Raw genomic sequence first — 25,660 nt, 5'->3', positions numbered from 1 at the left:
TTCTTTTGCTGTGCAGAAGCTCTTTAGTTTAATTATATCCCATTTGTCTATTTTGACTTTGGTTACCATTGCTTTTGGTGTTTTAGCCATGAAGTCCTTGCCCATGCCTATGTCCTGAATGATATTGCCTAGGTTTTCTTCTAGGGATTTTATGGTTTTAGGTCTAACACTTAAGTGTTTAATCCATCTTGAATTAATTTTTGTATAAGGTATAATAAGGAAGGGATCCAGTTTCAGCTTTCTACATATGACTAGCCAGTTTTCCCAGCATCATTTACTGAATAGGAGATCCTTTCCCCATTGCTTGTTTTTGTCAGGTTTATTGAAGATCAGATGGTTGTAGATGTATGGTGTTATTTCTGAGGCCTCTGTTCTGTTCCATTGGTCTATATCTCTGTTTTGGTACAAGTACCATGGTACAACCACAACCATGCTATTTTATTTACAGTAGCCTTGTAGTATAGTTTGAAGTCAGGTAGCGTGATGCCTCCAACTTTGTTCTTTTTGCTTAGGATTGTTTTGGCAATGCGGGCTCTTTTTTGGTTCCATATAAACTTTAAAGTAGTTTTTTCCAGTTCTGTGAAGAAAGTCATTGGTAGCCTGATGGGGATGTCATTGAATCTATAAATTACATTGGGCAGTATGGCCATTTTCATGATATTGATTCTTCCTATCCATGAGCATGGAATGTTCTTCCATTTGTTTGTGTCCTCTTTTATTTCATTGAGCAGTGATTTGTAGTTCTCCTTGAAAAGGTCCTTCACATCCCTTGTAAGTTGGATTCCTAGGTATTTTATTCTCTATGTAGCAATTGTGAATGGGAGTGTACTCATGATTTGGCTCTCTGTCTGTTATTGGTGTATAATGCTTGTGATTTTTGCACATTGATTTTTATCTTGAGACTTTGCTGAAGTTGCTTCTCAACTTAAGGAGATTTTGGGCTGAGATGATGGAGTTTTCTAAATATACAATCATGTCATCTGCAAACAGGGACAATTTGACTTCCTCTTTTCCTAATTGAATACCCTTTATTTCTTTCTCTTGCCTGATTGCCCTGGCCAGAAATTCCAACACTATGTTGAACAGGAGTGGTGAGAGAGGACATCCCTGTCTTGTGCCAGTTTTCAAAGGAAATGCTTCCAGTTTTTGCCCTTAAGTATGATACTGGCTGTGGGTTTGTCATAAATAGCTCTTATTATTTTGAAATATGTTCCATCAATACCTATTTTATTGAGCGTTTTTAGCATGAAGGGTTGTTGAATTTTGTCAAAGGCCTTTTCTGCAGCTATTGAGATAATCTTGCGGTTTTTGTCTTTGGTTCTGTTTATGTGATGGATTACGTTTATTGATTTGAGTATACTGAACCAGCCTTGCATCCCAGGGATGAAGTCAACTTGATTGTGGTGGATAAGCTTTTTGATGTGCTGCTGGATTCGGTTTGCCAGTGTTTTATTGAGTATTTTTGCATCGATGTTCATCAGGGATATTGGTCTAAAATTCTCTTTTTTTGTCATGTCTCTGCCAGGTTTTGGTGTCAGGATGATGCTGGCCTCGTAAAATGAGTTAGGGAGGATTCCCTGTTTTTCTATTGATTGGGATCGTTTCAGAAGGAATGGTACCAGCTCCTCTTTGTACCTCTGGTAGAATTTGGCTATGAATCCGTCTGGTCCTGGACTTTTTTTGGTTGGTAGGCTGTTAATTATTGCCTTCATTTCAGAGCCTATTATTGGTCTATTCAGAGATTCCACTTCTTCCTGGTTTAGTCTTGGGAGGGTGTATGTGTCCAGGAATTTATCCATTTCTTCTAGATTTTCTAGTTTATTTGCGTAGAGGTGTTTATAGTATTCTTTGATGGTAGTTTGTGTTTCTGTGGGATCAGTGATGATATCCCCTTTATCATTTTTTTATTGTGTCTATTTGATTCTTCTCTCTTTTCTTCTTTATTAGTCTTGCTAGCGGTCTATCAATTTTGTTGATCTTTTTCAAAAAGCCAGCTCCTGGATTCGTTGATTTTTTTGAAGGGTTTTTTTGTGTCTCTATCTCCTTCAGTTCTGCTCTGATCTTAGTTATTTCTTGCCTTCTGCTAGCTTTTGAATTTGTTTACTCTTGTTTCTCTAGTTCTTTTAATTGTGATGTTAGGGTGTCAGTTTTAGATCTTTCCTGCTTTCTCTTGTGGGCATTTAGTGCTATAAATTTCCCTCTACACGCTGCTTTGAATGTGTCCCAGAGATTCTGGTACATTGTGTCTTTGTTCTCGTTGGTTTCAAAGGACATCTTTATTTTTACCTTCATTTCGTTATTTACCTGGTAGTCATTCAGGAGCAGGTCGTTCAGTTTCCATGTAGTTGTGTGGTTTTGAGTGAGTTTTTTAATCCTGAGTTCTAATTTGATTGCACTGTGGTCTAAGAGACAGTTTGTTGGGATTTCTGTTCTTTTACATTTGCTGAGGAGTGCTTTACTTCCAACGATGTGGTCGATTTTGGAATAAGTGTGATGTGGTGCTGAGAAGAATGTATATTCTATTGATTTGGGGTGGAGAGTTCTGTAGATGTCTATTAGGTCTGCTTGGTGCAGAGCCTTCAATTCCTGGATATCCTTGTTAACTTTCTGTCTCTTTGATCTGTCTAATGTTGACAGTGGGGTGTTAAAGTTTCCCATTATTATTGTGTGGGAGTCTAAGTCTCTTTGTAGGTCTCTCAGGACTTGCTTTATGAATCTGGGTGCTCCTGTATTGGGTGCATATGTATTTAAGATAGTTAGCTCTTCTTGTTGAATTGATCCCTTTACCATTATGTAGTGACCTTCTTTGTCTCTTTTGATCTTTGTTGGTTTAAAGTCTGTTTTATCAGAGACTAGGATTGCAACCCCTGCCTTTTTTTTTTTTTTTTTTTTTTTTTTTTTTTTTTTTTTGCTTTCCATTTGCTTGGAAGATCTTCCTCCATCCCTTTATTTTGAGCCTATGTGTGTCTCTGCACATGAGATGGATCTCCTGAATACAGCACACTGATGAGTCTTGACTCTATCCAATTTGCCAGTCTGTGTCTTTTAACTGGGGCATTTAGCCCATTTACATTTAAGGTTAATATTGTTATGTGTGAATTTGATCCTGTCATTATGATGTTAGCTGGTTATTTTGCCCGTTAGTTGATGCAGTTTCTTCTTAGCATCAGTGGTCTTTACAATTTGGCATATTTTTGCAGTGGCTGGTACTGGTTCTTCCTTTCCATGTTTAGTGCTTCCTTCAGGAGCTTTTGTAAGGCAGGCCTGGTGGTGACAAAATCTCTCAGCATTTGCTTGTCTGTAAAGGATTTTATTTCTCCGTCACTTATGAAGCTTAGTTTGGCTGGATATGAAATTCTGAGTTGAAAATTCTTTTCTTTAAGAATGTTGAATATTGGCCCCCACTCTCCTCTGGCTTGCAGGACTTCTACCAAGAGATCCGCTGTTAGTCTGATGAGCTTCCCATTGTGGATAATCCGACCTTTCTCTCTGGTTGCTCTTAGTATTTTTTCCTTCATTTCAACCTTAGTGAATCTGACAATTATGTGTCTTGGGGTTGTTCTTCTCGACGAGTGTCTTTGTGGTGTTCTCTGTATTTCATGATTTTGAATGTTGGCCTGCCTTGCTAGGTTGGGGAAGTTATCCTGGATAATATACTGAAGAGTGTTTTCTAGCTTGGTTCCATTCTCCCCATCACTTTCAGGTACACCAATCAAACGTAGATTTAGTCTTTTCACATAGTCCCATATTTCTTGGACACTTTGTTTGTTTCTTTTTACTCTTTTTTCTCTAAACTTCTCTTCTCACTTTATTTTATTTTATTTTATTTTATTTTATTTTTTTTTTTTTTTTTTTTTTTTTTTTTGAGGCGGAGTCTCGCTCTGTCGCCCGGACTGGAGTGCAGTGGCCAGATCTCAGCTCACTGCAAGCTCCGCCTCCCGGGTTTCCGCCATTCTCCTGCCTCAGCCTCCCGAGTAGCTGGGACTACAGCGCCCGCCACCTCGCCCGGCTAGTTTTTGTATTTTTAGTAGAGACGGGGTTTCACCGTATAGCCAGGATGGTCTCGATCTCCCGACCTTGTGATCCGCCCGTCTCGGCCTCCCAAAGTGCTGGGATTACAGGCTTGAGCCACCGCGCCCGGCCCTCACTTTATTTTATTAATTTGATCTTCAATCACTGATACCCTTTCTTCCATTGATTGAATCAGCTACCGAAGCTTGTGCATGCTTCACATAGTTCTTATACCATGGTTTTCAGCTCCATCAGGTCATTTAAGGTCTTCCCTACACTGTTTATTCTAGTTAGCCATTCATTTAATCTTTTTTCATGGTTTTTAGCTTCCTTGCAATGGGTTTGAACATCCTCCTTTAGCTCAGAGAAGTTTGTTATTACCAACTTTCTGAAGCCTACTTCTGTCAATTCATCAAAGTCATTCTCCATCCTGCTTTGTTCCGTTGCTGGCAAGGAGCTGTGATCCTTTGGAGAAGAGGTGCTCTGGTTTTTAGAATTTTTAGCTTTTCTGCTCTGGTTTCTCCCCATCTTTGTGGTTTTTATCTACCTTTGGTCTTTGATGATGCTGACCTACAGATGAGGTTTTGGTGTGGATGTCCTTTTTGTTGATATTGATGCTATTCCTTTCTGTTTGTTAGTTTTCCTTCTAACAGTTAGGTCTCTCAGCTACAGGTCTGTTGGAGTTTGCTGGAGGTCCACTCCAGACCCTGTTTGCCTGGGTTTCACCAGCGAAGGCTGCAGAACAGCAAATATTGCTGCCTGATCCTTGCTTTGGAAGCTTCATCTCAGAGGGGTACCTGGCTATATGAGGTGTCAGTCAGTCCCTACTGGGAGGTGTCTCCAAGTTAGGCTACACAGGGGTCAAGGACCCACTTGAGGAGGCGGTCTGTCCATTCTCAGAGCTCAAACACTTTGCTGGGAGAACCACTTGTCTCTTCAGAGCTGTCAGACAGGGACGTTTAAGTCTGCACAAGTTTTTGCTGCCTTTTGTTCAGCTATGCCCTGCCCCTAGAGGTGGAATCTACAGAGGCAGGCAGGCCTCATTGAACTGAGGTGGGCTCCATGCAGTTTGAGCTTCCCGGCCGCTTTGTTTACCTGGTCAATCCTTAGCAATGGCAGACGTCCCCCCACCCAGTCAGGCTTTCCGCCTCACAGTTCGATTTTGGACTAGCAGTGAGCAAGGCTCCATGGGTGTGGGACCTGCTGAGCCAGGCGTGGGATATATTCTCCTGGTGTGCCATTTGCTAAGACCGTTTGAAAAGCTCAGTGTTTAAGTGGCAGTGTCCTGATTTTCCTAATACGGTCTGTCACCGCTTCCCTTGGCTAGGAAAGGGAAATCCCCTGACCCCTTGTGCTTCCCGGGTGAGGTGATGCCCTGCCCTGCTTTGGCTCGCCCTCTGTGGGCTGCACCCACTTTCCGACTACTCCCACTGAGATGAACCAGGTACCTCAGTTGGAAATGCAGAAATCACCCATCTTCTGCATCGATCATGCTGGGAGCTGCAGACCAGAGCTCTTCCTATTCAGCCATCTTGGAATCAACCTCTAATTTTTGTATTTTTAGTAGAGACAGGGTTTCACCATGTTGCCCAGGCTGGTCTCAAACTCATCACCTCAAATGATCTGCCACCTCAGCCTCCCAAAGTGCTGGGAGTACCGGTGTAAGCCACTGCACCCAGCCATAGCAATGCTTTCTAAAATTCACTTTCCTCTCCTCATTTCCCCGCAACCTACTCTAAAGTCACTCTTCAACTGTGTGGCTTTCCTTATCCCTCCCTGATTCTCTCTCCTTCTCAATTCCTCCTTATTGAATAGATCAACTTAGACTCTCTTGCTTCACCTTGGCCTGTTTATTTCTTCTCTCTTCCTATTCTCAAAAGCTCCATATCCAAGCTGGCAGACAGAGCTCTCCTTTGAGTGCAGGGAAGTTACTCTCATAAAGTAAATCTTGTCCTCAAAACACATTCAAAATCACAGAACAATAACTTTAATTTCATAATCATAGAATTGCAGAAGAATCATTTCCTATATTGTTGTGGAAAAATTGGTATCTTAGACTTCTTGTTGAGCAGGAATCCCAAACTCACATTCCCACAGGCATGTAATAGAAAAGAGGGCTGGAGACCAAGTGTAAAATAATGACAAATGATGAAGACTGTGCAGATATTACTCAACTCCAACTAAAGATGCCATGTGGGAATGCAGGTTCAGAATTGACATATGTTCTGATGTTTTAAGAGAAATTAGAAACCCAGATTTTTATGTAGAACTTCCCAATTTTAAAAGCACTGTGTGTTGCGGGGGTGTGGAACCTAGGCAAGATTCAGCCGTAATCTTGGCCCAAAATTTGGTTTACAACCTCTGATATCAAGGAACCTGTGGTTGGCATTCCCAAGTCCGCTTGATGATATCAAGTCAACTTTAGTCTTGTTGCCTGCTTAGGAAGAAGACAAAGAAGAGGGTCTGGAGGAGACATACTATGAGGACATGGAGTCCTTCACAGTCTCCAGTGGAAACACGTATTTTGTCTTCGTACCCCTGGAAGAAGAAGAGCATTGCAGGAAGTCCCATTCCACCTTCTCAGCCATGTTCATCAGCGACACTTCCAGTGCCAAGTTCATAGAACAAGTGACAATTCCATCGAGACTAATTTTAGAAATTAAGAAACAGTGAGTAAAAAACTATTTTATTCTCATCCTGTTGTTCTGAGTTTTGTTAACAAGGTGAAATGTTAAAAAAGAAAAGAAAAGGATTGGACTGGTATCACTTGGATAAAGAAAAAATATAGGTAACTGAAGGAAGGTAGGGGTTAGACACACAATAAAAAAATGGCAAAATCCAGGAATTATTTGCAGGCACAGATATCTTCTGTGAGAGTGACCCCCTGCTCCCACCTCAGGAGGCTGTCTGCTGGCTTGGGCCTTGGATATAAGATACAGTGTTTTCCCTGCCAGATACTTTCGGGTTCTATTTCCTGGTACGTCTGTAATCGTAAGGCTGCTTTTCTTTTTCTATTTTAATTCTACAGATATACACCATAAATACAAATATCTCATATATGGCATTTTGTACTCACTATGTACAAAATATAAGAATGGAACTGTTCACTCATAGAGTATATCCATGTCCATTGCTAGAAGACATGGCCAAAAGATATTACCAAAGAGTTTCGTTGCAGAAAATATGAGAAAATTGAAGAATAGAGAAATGACCCATAACCCCAAGTAAATTCCCACCAAGGGGAATTTACTTCCCCTAACTCCCAAGTTTCTGGGCCTTTGTGTTTGAGTTTGGATCAAATGTGGACATTTGTGTTTGCCTTTTGGATGGCATTCTCATTGTTCTCCTGCCTCTACAATGTCGTAGGAGGACTCATCAGCTAGAGATCTCCTGGTTCGTTCACCTCCCATATGTAACATGGGCAGGAGGCTGGAGATAAGGAATGAAAGGAGTACAATCAGGCCTTTGGGCTCTTTCTCCTACACCTCAGCAGCATCTCACCTTGGAAATGTCTCTTGACTCAAACATCATCCCTCTCCTTCCTCTGCCAGAGGCCATCATCTGCCCTCTCCATGGCAGATAGGACAAAGGTCAGCAAGGACTATCACAGGAGCTATTATTTACCGAGTGTATTTAATCCCCTTAATAAATGTGAGAGAGGTACCATAATTAACTCCATTTTACAGTTGAAGAAACTGAGGCTCAGAGAGTTAGTCATCTGGCCTAGATCTCCATGACAGAAAGCAGTTTGATCCAAGATATGAATCCAGACAGACCCTGTAACTCCAGAATCTTGCGCCAACCACTATGCTATCTGGCCCTTTGACTAACCAGAAAAAAATTATCTGTCCAACTGATTGGGTTTGCATACTGAAGGATAACATGCCTTCATGAAAGTATGAAAGTCATAAGTGTATAGCTCAATGAATTGCCCAAATATGACACAGTTGATACCCAAAGCCCACAAGAAATAGAACAATTACCAACCCTCCAGGAACCCACTTTGTGTACCATCCCAAGCCACCACTCTGTCTTCCCCAAAGATAACAAATATTATAACTTCTGAGTTCATTTTGCTTATTTTTTAACTTTATCTAAATTAGGTCATACAGAACTCACTCTTTCATTATGTTTATGAGACATATATATTATTGAATGTGGCTAGAGTTCAGTTTTTATTTCTGTATAGTATCCCATTATAAAAAAAAATCCATTTTATTAATCCATTTTACTGATACACGTTTGGTCTTTCCAATATACCAATAATGTTGCTCTGAACACTCTTGTACAAGTCTTCTGGTGAATATATGTATACGTTTCTGTTACATATAGAACTAAGAGTGGAACTGCTGACTCACAGAGTGTATGTCCATATCCATCTGTAGGAGATACGGCCAAAAGATACTACCAAGGGGTTTTCAAAAGTGATTTTTGACAGTTTTACAGTGTACAACAGCATATGAGAACTTCAACTGCTCCACAACCTCAGTGGTGTTGTTAGTGGTTTTTATCTCAGCCATTCTGGTATAGTTATAGTGGTGTTTCATTGTGATTTTAATATGTATTCTCCTGATGAGTATGATATTGTATTCTTTTTAAAATACTCGTTGGGCCATTTGGTTATCTTTTTGTGAAACGCCTAGCAAAATCTTTTGCCTATTATATTTCTGGTTGATTTTCTGTCTTTTTTCTTATTAATTTATGGGAATTAATTATGTATTCTATAGCCGGGCATGGTGGTGTATGCCTATAATTCCAGCTACTCAGGAGGCTGAGGTAGGAGAATCGCCTGAACCTGGGAGGCGGAGGTTACAGTGAACCGAGACAGTGCTGCTACACTCCAGACTGGGAGACAGAGTGAGATTCCACCTCAAAAAAATTAAATTATATATTCTGTATAAGGCTTTGTCAGATAAATAAATGGCAAATGTTCATCCCCTCTCTGCACTTGCCTTTTTTACTCTCTTTCAAGTTATATCTTTTGATGAGCAGAAGTTCTTATTTCTAATAAGGTCCAATTCATCAATTTTTAAATTAAGGTTAATTTACTTTGTGCCTTACCCCCAAGGACATGGAGATGTTCTCCAATGTTACATATTTAAAATGTTATTGTTTTCAACTTCCATATTAACATCTAAAATCCACCTGGAACTGATTTTTGTTTATGGTGTGAAATAGGGGTCAAGATTCATTTCTTTCCCATATAGATAACCACTTGATCCTGGGTCATTTAATGAAGAGACTCTCCTCTCCCCCACTGCTCTGCCACGTGTCTTTTCTAGTTCTCTGTGTGTCTATCCAATGACTTCACGCTGCTTGATTACTACAGCTTTACACTAAGTCTTACTATCTGATAGTGTAAGTCCTCCAACTTTAGTCTTCTTCCTCCATTATTCTTGGCCCTTTGTATTTCTACATAATTTTTTAAATTAGCTCAAGTTTCCATAAGATGTGTGCTGCAATGTTGTTTCTTATTATTGCATTGAATCTATAGATCAGTTTTTGGAAACTGACATCTTAACAATACATGGCCAAAAAAGCATGGTAAATTTTAAAAAGGAAGAAATGATAAGCTGAGAAGCAACATTTGCAACTCACATCAAAGTCAATGACCCTCATGTCCCTAGTATATGAAGGGCTCCTAGAAATTGATTTGTAAAAAAGAACAGCTATTCACAACAGAGAACTGGGCAAAAGACATTCATGGACAGTACACAGAAAGAGAAACTAAATACTCTTGGGTTTTTTTGAGGCAGGGTCTCACTCTGTCACCTAGGCTGGAGTTCAGTGGCATGACTCACTGCAGCCTTAACCTCCTGAGTAGATGGGACCATAGGCGCATGTCACCATGACCAGCTAATTTTGTAAATATTTTGTAGAGATGGGGTCCCACCATGTTGCCCAGACTGGTCTCGAACTCCTAGGTTCAAGCAATCCTCCTGCTTCAGTCTCCCAAAGTGCTGGGATCATAGGCATGAGCCACAGTGCCCAGCCTAAATAATCTTAAACACATGAAAATATGCTCAGTCTCAATCATAATATGACAAAATTGTCAAACTTAGACATCTGACAATACACTCTGAGACTGTGGAGAAATAGGAACATCACTGATGAGAATACAAGTTGACTTCTAGTGGAAACAGTTTGGCCATATCTGCCAAAACCACAAATGTGTTTTAATCTTTGATTCAGCAACTACAGTTCAAGGTCATTTATCCAAAGAAACACTTCTACATCTGGCATACGTAATGTCCTCCAGCAGTGGTACGGTTAAACGAGTAATGGTCCATTTACACAATGAAATGCAATGTAGCTGGGAAATGAAATGAGGAAAAGGAGTGAAGAGGGGAAGCCCTTTGGTCTCCATGTGGAAAGACCTCTCATAGGACATGATTGCTGGCAGGGCTGACCCTGGCTGGTCTCCCCCTCAGACTTCGAGCTGGCTTCTTCGAGCACCTCGAGAAGTGGTTTGACCAGTGTTCCCTCAACACCCGGGTCACCGTGGCCACCAAAATCAATGAGCTGGATTCAGAACTGGAGCTGCATCTGCACCTGCATCAGCCAAGAGCCCAGCAGATTGAAAAAGACATCCACAATGTCAGGGCAGGTACAGACACTGCCTGGGAATGTCTGCCCTGCCCCCAGCCCCTCCTTCAATGTCTGCTCCACTGTGGCTCCATGTCCATTAGCTGTCCCAGTTTGTACCATGCAATGTTTAGCATGTTCTCATCACACCATGGAAGATGTGCACGAGGGTTCGCACCTCCGAGGCTTGTAGAAAAAGGTGGTACTCAGAATCCTCCTGCGAGATTTTTTTCTTATTTCCATTTTTTTTCAAGAGGGTGTTAGAGTTGAAAGCAAAGAGTGTTGTACTGTTTTAGCTCTTGGATGCTAGATCTGCTCATACACCTGTCAGATACACACCTGCATAGTGGATATTCTAGAGGCAAGCCCATAGCTCAGGAATTAGAGCTCTCAGTTTCAACTCCTGTGACCGTGTGACCCTGTACAGGTTACCTGACCTCTCTGACCCCTCTCTCACCTGCAGAAGGGGTTGATGGAGGTGTTAAGGAGGTGGTAATAAACCCTTTTTAAATGGTATAGTAAGGAATCATGAGCACCTGGTACAAGATACAGCCTCCAAAAGTGGTGGCCATTATTTCTACTTTATCATTTATCATACTTAAAAATACATGCATTTCACAGCTACGTGGTGGGCTCTGTTAATGTGGCAGGGGGCGGGGGGGATGTTTTCAGTAGGATTCTTCAATGACTATTGGTTTTTCACCTAAATTATACCCTAGCTCCTTCAAAGCCCTTTAGAAGTATCAGAGAGACCCATCACTAACCCACACAAACTCCTATTCCTGGAGCAGGGAAGGAGTTGTGCAAGTTAACAACTGGCCTTGAATCCCAGTGCTTGCGGGCTCAGGCAACTTGTGTGGCATTTGGAACCTCATTGTTGTCATCTGGAAAATGTGTGTGCTAAATGCACTGAGGAATAAAAAGGATTCTACATGCACTGAGTAGAAGCTCCCTGAAGGCTGGCTCCCTGTCCTTCCCAGGCCACCTGAGCCAATACACAGTGTGGAAAACAAGGCGAGAGAAGCGAAGTCCTAGCATCTCACCAGTCATTTTGGCAGAGCTGGGACCACAGCACTTCCACCACTTCAGACGATAGTGGGGTCAGATGGGAGGTGGTCAGGATTGGGGGCTCTAGGGACTCTCTGCTCACCTAAAGGCCTATGATGGATCCCTGGAAGCCCAGTCCTTGTTCTTGCCACTCCACCTTGGAAGACACTTGGAATTCAGGCTCACTGAACATAAGTATCTGCTGATGTTAAGGAGCAAGCCCAGACTGCTCAGTGCTGTACTTGCTGTAACCCCCCAGACCTTCTCACCTAGATCTCAGCCCTCCCCAACACCCCCTACCCATCCTGCCTGCTACTCGGCTGCCCCCCAGACTGTCCATCTTCCTGGCTGTGTTCCCTCTGCTCCGGGCAGGGTGTCTCCACCAACAGGAGCTCCCTGCTCATGGCCAGGCCTCCTCTCCAGCCCAAGCCCTGAGGAAGGCAACAGGGGCAGGACAAGGGGCCTTGACCTGAATCGTTCCTGTTCTGCAGCTGGCCTGGGAGAGGCAGCAGACGGGCCTTGTTCCAGGAAAGCAACATGCTGAGGTAAGTCGGGTCCCAGGGACCCCAGCTCTCTTAATCCTTTTTCAGCGGAGCTCTTGCTTCATCAAGAGCGGTTGGACAGCCACTGTGCTGGGGTGACCGAGGCGCTGAAGAAGGAGCAGCTGATGTTCTGCCAGTTCCAAGAAGAGCAAAACGTGAGGAGCAAAAACTTCCGCCTCAAGATCTATGACATGGAGCACATCTTCTTGAATGCCACCAGAAGCCAAAAGTAAGGGGTCCTGGGCGTCTCCACCCCAGCCATGTGGCTCTGGAATCTCAGTTTGGCTGGTCCTTTCAAAGGAGCTCCCCTCCCTGTAGACACAAGAGCAGAAGGCACCTCCAGAGCCTTCTTTCAAGTTAAACTCTTCAAGAGAGTCAAGTCAAACTCTGTGTGGAATATTGCGTGGGAGGGCAGGGAGTGAGCAGCCAGAGAGCAAAGAATACACACAGGCAGCATGCAAGGGTGCAAACCAAGTACTATGAAATATCAGTGGTGGGGAAGACCACTTCCCCTCAGGAAAAATCAGGGAGGGCTTCCTGCAGGAGGCAGCATTGAATATGAACTCAGAAGAGCCCTGAATGGAGAAAGATGGGAGAGGGTTGCGTTCCACAATCACTGAAAGAGCACTGGCTCAGCTCAGTGTAGGAGTGTGCTCAGGGCAGAGCAAGGGGCTCCAGAGAGGCCATTTGGGATATGAGATGGAGGCCTCAGGCAGGTCCCAGGGAGGAGACTGGCAAGTGTCTACGCAGCCATCAGGCACATGAGGGACAGCTGGTTCTGGTGGACTTGGTTGTAAAGAGGACACTCTCAGGGCACTCTTTTAGGGGATCATGGGTGCAGGAGCCACCTTGCTGGGGGTCAGACACAGCCCACTGGAGCAGAGACAAAGATCCAGTAGGATCTTCTGGGATTCTTTCACCAATTTTATTGCAAGGGTCAGAGAAAGAAGGATGCCCTCTGATCCAGCACACCCAGAGTGTGTCCTACAGACAGTGGCATTTGGAACTTCTTTCTACTGCCCCCTTTGCTACCCAGAGAAGCTGGGCAGCTGGGCACAGCTTATGGAGCCCAAATAGACTCCCAGGATGTCCTCCTTTCAGGCCCAGGCCACCACCCTTCCCTCTCATGCCCCCCAAACTGGTCACCCATCAGCACTGTGTCCCCAGGGAGGTCACTATCACCACCTGCTCCTCCCATGTCTTCAGGATGCTCACCATCACCACCTGTCCCTCCTGTGTCCCCAAGCTGGTCATCATCACCACCTGCTCCTCCCACATCCCCTAGGCTGATCACCATCACCACCTGCCCCTCCCTTGTCCCCCAGGGTTGTCCTCCATCACTGTCCTGTTCCTCCTCTGTCTCCCACAGGCTGGTCATTCTCAGCAACACACTGCACCAGGAGTTGCTTAGCTATGTTGATGTCACCCAGGTATCCCTGCGCAGCTTCCGGCAGTACTTGGAGGAGAGTCTGGGCAAACTCCGCTACTCAAATATTGAGTTCATCAAACACTGCAGGTGGGAGCCAGTGTCCAGGGCCTGTTCAGGCCACCTGAGTTTCTCTATTGGGATGTGGTCTCGTTTCCCCCTTAATTTTTAGTTTTGACAAAATATACATAACATCAAATTTAACTCTTAACCATTTTTAGGTGCACAGATCAGTGGCATTAAGGATATCCTGGTTGTTGTGCTACCATCACCACCATTGGTCACCAGAACTTTTTCATCTTCCCAAACTGAAACTCTGTACCATTAAACAAGAACTCCCCATTCCTCCCTCCCCACAGCCCCTGGCAACCACCACCCTGCTTTCTGTTTCTATGAATTTGAAACCTCTAGTTACTTCATGTAAGTGGAATCATATATTTGTCCTTTTCTTGTCTGGCTCATTTCATTTAGCATATTGTCTTCAAGGTTCATCCATGTATCATGTGTCATGTATCACAAAATCATGTGTCATCCATGTATCATAGTTCATCCATGTATCATGTATCATGTGTCACAAAATCATTCCTTTTGAAGGCTGAATAATGTTCCATTGTGTGTATAGATCACATTTGGTTTACTCATTCATCTTTGATGGGCATTTGGGTTGGTTCCATCTTTTGGCTATTGTGAATAATGGTGGTAGGAACATTGGTGCACAAATACCTGTTGAAGGTCCTGGTTTTAATTATTTCCAGAAGTGGAATTGCTGGATTAAACAGTAATTCTATGTTTAACTTGAGAGGAACCCTCATACTGTTTCCACAGCAGCTGCGCCATATTCATTCTCACCAGCAATGCACAAGGGTTCCAATTTCTCTACATTATCACCAACGCTTGTTACTTTCTGGTGTTTTTTGTTTTTTATAATAGACCTGTTAATGGGTGTGAAGTGTTTCTGTGTTGTGGTTTTGATTTGCATTTCCCTGACAATTAATGATGTTACCCTTTCCATGTGTTTATTGGCCATTCTTTCCCCTTATTTTTACCCCTGCAATCTGAATCCTGGATGAAAGTAATCCTAGATTTAGTCTTTGACATTTTTGAAAGGCTATATTTATTTTTTAAGGCTTATGCTATTTTAAAAATCACAAATCTTTTAATCATTACAGCATAATCAAACACAGATTGTATATAAAGTACAAAGTGGAAGCCTTCCAAAAATATATTTTCTATGTGCCTGTACTTATGTATACATGAGCAAAACATTGTTAGTTTTGTACAGAAGTGGAATGCTAGTACACACGCTGACCCACAGCCCCCCACTACCACCATCACCAAATCACGGTGATATAGGGAGTAAAGGAACTTTCTTTCCGCCCTTGAAGTTTCAACAATTTGAGCCAATAAAGCAAGGCCGGGCACAGTGGTTCACGCCTGTAATCCCAGCATTTTGGGATTCCGAGGCGGGTGGATCACCTGAGGTCAGGATTTCGAGACCAGTCTTGCCAACATGGAGAAACCCTGTCTCTACTGAAAATACAACAATTAGCTGGGCCTGGTGGCAGGCGCCTATAATCCCAGCTACTTGGGAGGCTGAGGTAGGAGAATTGCTTGAACCCAGGAGGCGGAGGTTGCTGTGAGTTGAGATCGCACCACTGCACTCCAGCCTGGGAGACAGAGCGGGACTTCATCTCAAAACAACAACATCATCATCAACAGCAAACAAACAAACAATAAAACAATAAAGACGATAAACAGATTAATGGGAAAAAGACACACCGATTTATTAACGTGCAAGTGTCACACAAAGTTTGAAACTCCAACAAAAGCCAAGTGGTTGAATCTTAAATATCCTCTTCATAGGAGAGTGAGAAATGGGAGATGTAGGAAATTTTAGTGGAAGGGTAAACGATGTTTAGGGGAGATTAATGGACCCAAAGAACAGACAATAGCCTGGGACCAATTCTGTATGGCCTCTGGGTGTGGTGTCAACTCCAGTCTTCCTTCCTACAACTGTGCATCAGTTTCTCCTGGTTGATGAGTTATCTGGGGAAGGGATTCACAACAGTTGAGTATCTTCTGGAGGATCCAGCCTTTAGGTAGATAGGTGAACTTTAGAGAAAGCTCTTCCCTGCATTTGCTGCTCCCCAAGTACTCTCAGTTTTAAGTTCAAAGTAGCACATTTTTGGTATCATTTTCTGAGCCCCAACAGTGGGCACCTTCCGTGTCAGTATCTACAAAGCTTGCATTTGTTTTAAATATTAAGATTTTTCTGATTATAAAAATAGAATTTTTAAAGAAAATTTGGAAAGTAGCAAAAACTAGAACTATAATTTGACATGTTAATCATCTCTACCTTGCCTGTCTCTGCATCCGTCTTGCATATTTTAGCTTCATTCTAGCTAATTTCTTTGTATTATTTTTCCTGGTCACTGATTCACTCTGTGACTGTGTTGAACCTCCTGCAAATCTGTTCATTCATTGAGTTTTCAATTTTAATTATTATAGCTTCCATTTGTAGATACATACATATATGTGTATGTGTGTGTGTGTGTGTATATACATATATATATATATATATATATTTTTTTTTTTTTTTTTTGAGACAGAGTCTTGCTCTCTCACCCAGGCTGGAGTGCAGTGGCACAGTCCCCACTCACTGCAACCTCCACCTCCTGGGTTCAAGTGATTGTCCTACCTTAGCATCCTGAGTAGCTGGGTCTACAGGCATGTGCCACGATGCCCAGCTAATTTTTGTATTTTTAGTAGAGACAGGGTTTCACCATAGTGGCCAGGCTGGTCTTGAATGCCTGACCTCAAGTGATGCACCCGCCTCTGCCTCCCAAAGTGCTGAGATTACAGGTGTGAGCCACCACTCTCTGCCCATTTATAATTATATTTGATACTTTTTCAAAACTGCCTGCTCCTTGTTCATATTTTGAAGCTTACTTTTTATTCCTTTAAACATCTTAAGCCTAGTTATTTTATAGTCTATATCTGATATTTCTAATATCTGAGGGTTTGGGGGAGGTCAGTTTCTGTTCTCTATTGTTTCACTGTTTTTCATGCATGGTATCTTGTATCTTGATTCCTTATCGATTTTTTAACCTACGAGTCACTCCTCTTCCTTGGGACTTCATCTGTGGCATTCTTTGAGGCCTGGACTGGACATTGCATTCCTTCAGAGAGAATCCTTATTTGTTTCTGCTGGGTAGCCAGGGAGCACTACCTCCCTAGGATCCATTAGAATTCTCTGCTTGAGGTTTTTTGGGTCACTCCAGAGAACATGAACTCATTTTGTAAATGTACGTGAAGTCTAGTTTGTGTGATGAATTTTCAGAGGAGAGAGATCTTTTCTTTCCTCTTTGCACTTGGATCTAGACAGGCGAGAGTCCTGGTATCTGGTGGATTCGTTTCTTCCTCAGTCTTGTAATGCAAGGGTTGTCCTCTGGATCCAGCTCTAGGCTATCCCTTCACCTGTGCAGTCACCAAGACTGAAACTCCAAGGCTCCGGTGCAAAGTCTTGGCTTCAGGTGCTGCCCACTTCCCAAGCTCCCTTCTAGTGTCACTTCATCTGGAATTTTTTATTTTATTTTATTTTTTTGAGGTAGAATCTTACTCTGTCAGCCAGGCTGGAGTGCAGTGGCGCGATCTCAGCTCACTGCAACATCTCCCTCCTAGGCTCAAGAAATCCTTCCACCTCAGCCTCCCAAGTAGCTGGAATCACAGGCACATGCCACCACACCTGGCTAATTTTTTTTACTTTTTGTAGAGACAGGGTCATGCAATGTTGCCCAGACTAATCTTGAACTCCTGGCCTCAAGTGATTTTCCTGCCTCAGTCTCCCAAAATTCTGGCATTACAGACATGAGCCATCACGCCTGGCAAGTTTATGTGGAATTCTTACCTTTACACAGTTCCAAGAAAGCTATTTTTATTTTGAATTTTGTTTCAATTGGGTCTGTTAGGGTCTCCAACCTGATGAAGTGACAAAAATGGAAATTCTGCACCATTTATGAATCCTACTCCTGTCCTTAAGCTATCTGCATTCATTTTCCCACATCTGGAACTCTAACCGGAAGCCTAGATTAAAAGTGTGTATCAGCCACAGTATTTGGGATAGATGAGAACTCTCAGGTCTGATCCGTGGCTTTTATTTCTCTCTGATTATTTTCAGATTGTTTTCAGAGGGAGGCAACTTTTCTCCTAAAGAAATCAATTCACTGTGTCACCGACTGGAGAAGGAAGCTGCCCGGATAGAGTTGGTTGACAGTGTCATCATGCTCAACATGGAGAAGATGGAGAACGAGTACCTGGACCAGGTGGGGCCCCCAGCCAGGCCCCAGGCCAACCGGTTCCACAGTATCCCTTGCTCAACTTCCTCTGAAGGGAGGGTTAAGCCCTCCATCCAACCATTCACTGGGCCTGTCCCTCTCCTCTTTCAGAGTCCAAAAGGTCCAGATTAAGCCCCTGTCCTTTACCCTTTATCTCTCTGTGCAGGCCAATGATGTTATCAACAAGTTTGAAAGCAAATTCCATAACCTGTCTGTGGACCTTATTTTCATAGAGAAAACCCAGCGGCTGCTGACGAATCTGCAAGTGCACATCAAGTGCCAGGTAGGATAGGTTCATTCTTCAAGAGTCTTTATCACACACACCTGCACACCAGGCACTGTCCCCAGTGCTGGGAGGCCAGTGTGGTCTCTGTCCTGTGCATGGGACTTGCTCTCCAGCCAGGAAGACAGAAACAATCTTTTTTTTTTTTGAGACAGGGTCTTACTTTGTCACCCAGACTGGAGTGCAGTGGCGTGAACACAGCTCACTGTAGCCTCAACTTCCTGGGCTCAAGCAATCCTTCCACCTCAGTCCCACAAGTAGCTGGGACTACAGGCCCACGCCACCATGCCCAGCTAATTTTTTCTATTTTTGTAGAGATGGAGTCTTCCTATGTTGCCCAGGCTGGTCTTGAATTCCTGGGCTCAAGCGATCCTCCTGCCTCAGCCTCCCGAAGTGTTGGATTACAGACATGAGCCACTGTGCCTGGCCAAAAATGAAATCTTAATAACCGCTAACGTTTACTAGTTATTGCGCACCATTCATCCTGCTGAGAAACTTGCTTTGATTAGCTGTCTTAGTCCTCACAAGAACTATAGGTGGCAAGTACTGTTTTTTATACCCATTTTAGAGATAAACTGAGGCAGCATTTTAGTGACTTAGGTAGGAATACAGAGCTCTTAAAGGGTAAAGTCAAAATGTGAACCGAGGTCTGACGGACATCAGAGCTTACGGCCTTAACCACAAACAGGCCATGTGTGCAACAGAAGGAGAAGGTGGCTGTTTGGGGATTGAGGGGCCAGAGAACTTCACCTGGGCTAAGAAAGTGGGGCTTCCAGAGGCTTGAGGGAGAAGTAGGAACCAGCCAGGTAGGCGGTGAGGAGTGAAGCGTTCTGGAGAGATGCTGGAGAAAATCCAGGGGGCCGGAGCCCAGGACTACAAGAGTGCGAGGGAGGGAGTAGGGAGCTCTGTGATTGGAGAGCACCAGCGGGGAGGCAGTGGGGGCCTGGGAAGGGTTCAGGTGGGGCTGCGTGCTCGGGGCTAAACTTGGAGGGTAGAGGTCCTGGCTGCTGACCACAGAAAGGCTGGAGGTGGGTAGGAGTGAGGCAGAAGTGCGAGGCTGAGGGAGAGAGAATCATGGCCTGGGCACAATGTCAGCAGGGACGCATTCTGATTCCAGAGCTGAGTGGAAGTGGGATGAGAGGGACTTGGGGTACACTGGAAGTGAAGGGCCTGGGTTATCGGCATAGGTCAATGCCCATTCAGGGAACAATGTTTGAGGACCCACTAGGGCTAGGACAAGCGGAGGTGAGGAGGACAGCCTTGTCTTTTGGGAGTGGCAAGTACAGTTCGATAAAAGAAGGGTTTGCTGGCATCTCAGGCTCTGAGACAGGGACTCCAGACCCAGCTTCCTGCCCCTTTCGCCCCAAGAAGCATTTAATTCATCCATCTGTGAAATGGGAATCATAAAAGCAATTCCTAATATTATGGCACCGATAAAGGAGCTAATATGTGCTAAACTCATGACATAGTCCCTGGAGCATAGTGAATCCTTAATAAAGGCAGGCTCTGGTGGAGGTCCCAGATGAACCTCTCAGGACCGGCTTCCAGTCATTCCAGAAGGAGCAGGAGGCAGCTGCAGGCAGCAGAGCCCATGGCTCCAGGGCATGTCACCACACTCTTGTTTAAGGAGCATATTCTTAATGGGCCTCCAGCTGGTGCTGGCACTGATTCTTTTTTCTGAGTTGATATTTGGGGACTGTTTGTGGTATACAGGGGTTGCATTTCAAAATATCTAACACCTGTGATAAACAAAATACATTTCCATCATGGACAATACTGGGAATATAGAACAAATACAAAACTGAAAGTAAACCATAATTCTGCCACATAGCATAACCCCTGTTAAAGATTTCCACTTATTTTTTAAGCTTTTTTTCTATACACGAAAAGATGGAGATATGCCAAAATTGGCTGCTTGCTATTTATACCAGTTTTATAAGCTGTATAATCTTTAAATATTCTGCAAAGACACTATTTTGATGGTGTCTCTGTCATGGATGTGTTGACATTTTACTTAAGCATTCCTTTCTGGAGGAACATTTGGTGAATTTCGCTTCTTGTTATGAAAGGTGATGCTGTGAGAAGTGCACTTGCCAGGACGGTCTGACCACATCCTTAGGACGCCTCTTGGAAGCCACAGTCCTGGGTCAGAGCATGACCTTTCCATGGCTCTCTAAGCTTTCCAGGGAGTTTTTCCAGCCTTGGCCCTGCACTGCTGGAGCAGAGCCTGTGCACTTGCCAGGACAATCTGACTGCATCCTTAGGGTGCTTCGTGGAAGCCACAGTCCTGAGTCAGAGCATGACCTTTCTATGGCTCTCGAAGCTTTCCAGGGAGTTTTTACAGTCTTGGCCCTGCACTGCTAAAGTGAGGCCTGCCCTCCCAACTCCCTCACCACACTCTGGGGTGCCAGTTTTGCTTGAAGCTTACTTGAGAGAGGAAAAAAAATCTTTTTAATTTGTATCAATCTAGTGTCTGGTAAAACTGCATATTTTCCCCTGGTTTCATTTTTTCCATGCTTAATCAGTTTCTCAGATGGTATGTTTCACAGAACATTTCCCAGATCACAATATGTATTCTAGAAACAAAATCTTGGAACCTCTGGTTTTCTAGGTGGCAAAATCCAATTCACAAACAAATGGATTAAATTTCTCTCTGCAACAGCTTCAGAACAAGATAAAAACTTGTCAAGAGTCCAGGGGAGAGAAAACCGTAAGTGTTCAATAGATTCTGCCTGTGAATAATAAAGATATATCATGCTAGAATCATAAATGTGAAATAAACGTATATGTGTGTATAGGGTTTCTCCAGCACAAGGTGGGATGGGGGAACATCTCTGAGCCTTCCTACTTAACCCCTGTTTCATGGAATGAAGAAAGGAACAGAAGAGAAAGCAGCCACTGTTCTCTACCCCCAACCCCTCCCAGGCAAGCATGGAGCAGTGTCTAGATTTGGGGGAGGCCTGAGTCTGGCTTCCTCTGACCTCACTCCCTTGGGATGTCACCAGGTGTCCCTTGCTGTAAGGAGAACTCAGTCCCAGAAGCATAACAGAAGCGGGGCCCTGCCCCCTGAACAACCACTTTTTGTTTGACTTTCCACTTGCTTTTTGTTTTTGAGATGAAGTCTCACACTGTCACCCAGGCTGGAGTGCAGTGGCGCAGTCTCAGCTCACTGCAACCTCTGTCTCCCGGGTTCAAGTGATTCTCCGGCCTCAGCATCCCAAGTAGCTGGGACTACAGGCACCCACCACCATGCCCGGCTAGTTTTTGTATTTTTAATAGAGACAGGGTTTCACCATGTTGGCCAGGCTGGTCTCAGAACTCCTGACCGCAATTGATCCGCCCACATCAGCCTCCCAAAGTGCTGGGATTACAGGTGTGAGCCACTGCACCCGGCCTCACTTGCTTCTTTGGATCATAGCACAGAAACTGGTTTTCTCTGTTTAAAGTATGAATTGAAGCAGAGTTTGCAAGGAGTGTGGTTCCAAGCATTTGCCTGGCCCTGATCCTCTGAGCAGGTCTCTGGATGTCTATGTGCTTGTTTTTCTGCCATGAGTGCCCGACTCTGTCCCCGAGTCTGCACAGTGAAGGACAGTGCACCCTTCAATGACAGGGGACATCGGGAGTTCTCTTCCTGAATCTACGGGTTCAACTCTGGGCAAATGACTTAAAGTTGCTCAATTCAGTCTCCCCTGGCCTGTCGCCCAGGCCACACCAGGGAACCTTTCCTTAACAGCCCAACCAGGTGATCCCAGAACCAGACACCCCAGCCTGAAGGTTCTGGAGTGGGAAGCTTTCCCTTCACCATTCTCTGTCTTTTCTCTACCATTTCAGTGACTCTGAATTGCAGTTGTATTATTAGCACTGAGAGGACATTTTTCTGTCTTTATTGCTTTTTCTTATATAGTATATTGCATGACTCTTGAAAGAAACGTAAACACCCACAAAGCATAGTTTGCAGAATAAATGTCCCTCTCACTATTCTCATTTTGCACAGAGGCACTCTAAACCCTGTTATGTATATATATGCGCTTGTTTCCACACATCCACTGAGATTACTTGCCCTGCAGTGCAGATGTGCAGAGCAAAGGTGGCTCCTATATTTTGCCTGTGACTTGCCTGATGTCTCTTATGAGCCCCCTAATGGGAAGCAGGGGGAAGATGAGGTTAATCAGCTGTAACTCTTCAACAGGCTCTTTAAGGCAGCTCCACCTCGCCAGAACAGAAACATCCAGTCTCTCACATCCTCACCTCCCAACCCCTGCTCTGTCCTCTCCTGTTAGGGTGTTGGGTGGGTGCCAGGGGCTTGCCCAGCCTCCCAGCCAGGTGAGGAGCATGTGGGCATGGGTGTGCGGGCATTCCTGTGTTGACAGAGGAGGCTGGCTGGACAGTCTGCAGAGGGGTGATTAGGGGACAAGAGTGTGCCTTGAATGTGTGGCAAGAGGGAAGATCCTCACAGTCGCATTCCTGCACACCTGTGGGGTGCTGCTCCAAGGGAGTGTTAGACATTGCCGTGGAGATGGCCAGATCACTCTCCTACACACTCGTGCATGCCCTTGCCACCTGGGTCAAATGTTTCCTTCTAAACATAGAATGTGAGAGCCGAGGAGATCCTAGGGAATATTTTGTGTCCCCATCTGTAAGATGGGGAGACCAAGCTGAGCAAGTTTAAGTCGTTTGCCCAGAGTTGAACCTGTAGATCCAGAAAGAGAACTCCTGATGTCCCCATCAGTGAAGGGTGTGCTGTCCTTCACTGTGAAGTGAAGGCTGCCTAGCAGAGCCAGCCCAGCCTTCCCCACTCCCCAGGGGCCCTCCCTGCATGTGAGGAGCCTCCATCAAGCCAAGAGGCATCCTCACCAGCCCAGCCTCTGTTCCCGCACTTCCCACAGAATCTGCCCACCATCCTGCAGTCTGCTTCCTTGGGGGCTTTCTTCCTCCCTGTTCTCACTAGACAGTGACCACAGAAGAACTCCTCGGCTTCGTCCAAACTTGGAAAGAAAAACTGAGCCAGAGGATTCAGTACCTTAACTGCAGCCTGGACAGGGTGTCCATGACTGAACTGGTCTTTACAGTAAGGAATGGGATGGGGTGGCAGGAAAGGGTGGGTGAGCTGTTGTCTGGGCTCCCAGGAGACCTGCAGGGGGGCCGAAGGGAACAGGGGACTCCCAGGCATCCGCAGGACATCAGGCTTCCTGAGATGCCATGGAAAGATCACAAGCTGTGAAGTCAGAGCTGGATTCGAGTCCCCAATGGGCCACTTCCTTGCATTGGTCTCGGAGGAGACCCCTCAGCTCCTGGCACTACCTCCCCTGCTCCATCAGGACCCTCACTCACCCTATCCACGGAATCTCAAGCCAGTCCCACCTCTCAGCCTCTTCCTTCCCTCCTGCACCCACGGGCAGCCCTGGCTTCTCCCCATGGCACCCCCAACACCTCATCCAGACCCCTGCCTCTTGCCTGCCTGATGACCACATCCTCTCACATCTCCTATGGTCTGTTCCCCGAACATGGCCGGAAGAGGCTGGTCTGACCATGTCACTCCCCTACCCTTGGGGCAAAGTCCAAACCCTTTCACTGGACACACAGCAGCCTCTGTGGCTTGTCCTCCATGCCTCTTCATCCCTCTCACTCTGCCTAAGATGTCACTCCCCACCAAGACTCCTCTCACCCCCTGGTCTGGGTCGGGGTCTCCTAGCCCATAGTACCTCCCACTTCCCCATCAGCCTGCAGACCATGCGGTGGGGTCTCCATTTCGGAGGCTATCTGTCCTGAGACTGCAAGCCTCTATGGGCAGAGCCTGCATCACTCCCACCCCTGCCCACACCTCACATTGGGCTGAGATGCTCAGCCAACTTCCAGAGAAGGGCCCGAGAGCCAATGTCTGCAGAGTAGAGCAATACTAGGCCCTGCTCTCACCGCCAATCCTTGACCAGCCTTCCTTCCATGGGGAGGCCCTTCCCACCATACAGCCAGCACCAGGCATCCATCTACCTCTGATGCAGTGTCCAGCAGCATGAGGCTCCAAGGGTCTAGCATGAAGGTATTGAGTGACTAGGAGACCTTGAGTGAAGGTCTCCCAGGACCTTCACTCAAGGGACTGACAGGCCATTGCTAAGATGAGACTCAGAATGAAAGAGAGAACAGCCTAGGTGCTCACGCGGGCACCAATTCCACACTTTCTCTAGGAGCCTGCTCAAGGGGAGTTGGCCACTCACTCTGCCTGGCATTCATTCCCCCATCCATTTGGTCAAAAACATTGACCGGGCACATCTGCAGGTCTAACTTCAATCTCACAGAAGATACTGGAACTTTTCTTTCACAGCACTGGTCCCAGTTTTGGAGAAGCATTTATTGGTATGAGTGCAAGTTAAATGTCTGTCTTTTCTGACTAAACCACAAACTTTGAGACGGGAGGGGTCATATATGGCCTCCTGGCCCCTGTGTTCCTAGAATATGGGCAGAGACTTGTGAAGAGCAGGCACCCAGGAAACATCTCTAAAGGCATGAATAAACGGATGAATGAATTAATGGCTCTGTAAGGGAGATCACTTTATAGAGGAGAAAACAGTGTGGCTCAATGAGGTCAGTCAGTTTGCCTGCAGTCACTCCACTGAGGCAGGGTGGGAGGGAACATGAATTCGGCCTGCTGCCTCGCTGGCATCTGGGCCGGTCCTTACACACTTAGACCCTTCTCTCTGGCCTGCAGAATACCATCCTGAAGGACCTGGAGCAAGAGAGTGACATCCTGACATCTTCAGAAGCCCTTGAGGAGGAGGCCAAGCCGGATGTGGTCACCCCTGAGTCCTTCGCCCAGCTGAGCCGCATGGGGAAGCCCCTGATTGAAGACCCCGCTGTGGATGTGATCAGGAAGATCCTGCAGTGAGTGGCCCCAGGGTGCACCTGAGGCCCTGCCACCCCTGCCCCTGGCCCTGGACCTTCAGGGACCAGCTTTGGGGCTCCACACACTGGGGTTCCCATGTGAGTCCACCCCTGAGAGCCTGTGACCTCAGGCAAAGGGCTTACCCACCCAGAGCCCCAGTTCCTCATCTGAAATGGGGCTCGTGACAGGACTGAGTGACGTGGCACTGAGGACTAACTGGGATACTGCTCAGAGCCCAGCCTAAGCTGTCCCCATGGTCACCATAGAAGAGCTCACACCCTTTCCTTTGGTTTCAGACTTCCCAACACAAAATGGCCAACCCACCATTGTGACAAAGATCGGTCCCAGACAGGTAGAGGCGCACAGGCCTGTGGGTCTCAGGGCAGCAGTGAGGCGGGGGCTGGTGGTGCTGTGTGGCCCATTCTCACCTCCTGTCCTCTGCTCCTGTCCTGGGTCCTCGTCACCCAAAGGCTTCAAGCGACATCGGTGCCGGCCAGAAAACTCTGGGAAGAAGGCTGTGCCCAGCGCCAGTGGCACCTCTGCAAGCAGGTAGGA

General features: G+C 45.4%; 1 protein-coding gene across 1 annotated transcript in view; it reads left to right on the top strand.

Moving 5' to 3' along the window:
- Positions 1–25,660, top strand: part of CCDC180 (coiled-coil domain containing 180) — an 83,897-nt gene that overhangs the window by 43,786 nt on the left and 14,451 nt on the right. The window contains 11 exon segments of the mRNA XM_033238038.1: positions 6,454–6,680; positions 10,443–10,618; positions 12,234–12,414; positions 13,555–13,701; positions 17,789–17,933; positions 18,112–18,228; positions 20,840–20,938; positions 23,177–23,296; positions 24,932–25,104; positions 25,402–25,457; positions 25,576–25,654. Of these exon segments, the coding sequence (XP_033093929.1) occupies positions 6,454–6,680; positions 10,443–10,618; positions 12,234–12,414; positions 13,555–13,701; positions 17,789–17,933; positions 18,112–18,228; positions 20,840–20,938; positions 23,177–23,296; positions 24,932–25,104; positions 25,402–25,457; positions 25,576–25,654 (1,520 nt within the window).

This window comes from Trachypithecus francoisi, unplaced genomic scaffold (assembly GCF_009764315.1).
Source record: "Trachypithecus francoisi isolate TF-2019V2 unplaced genomic scaffold, Tfra_2.0 Lachesis_group16, whole genome shotgun sequence".
Lineage (NCBI taxonomy): Eukaryota > Metazoa > Chordata > Mammalia > Primates > Cercopithecidae > Trachypithecus > Trachypithecus francoisi.
The sequence above is the reverse complement of the archived record's forward strand: the minus strand, read 5'-3'. Positions and strand labels throughout refer to the sequence as shown.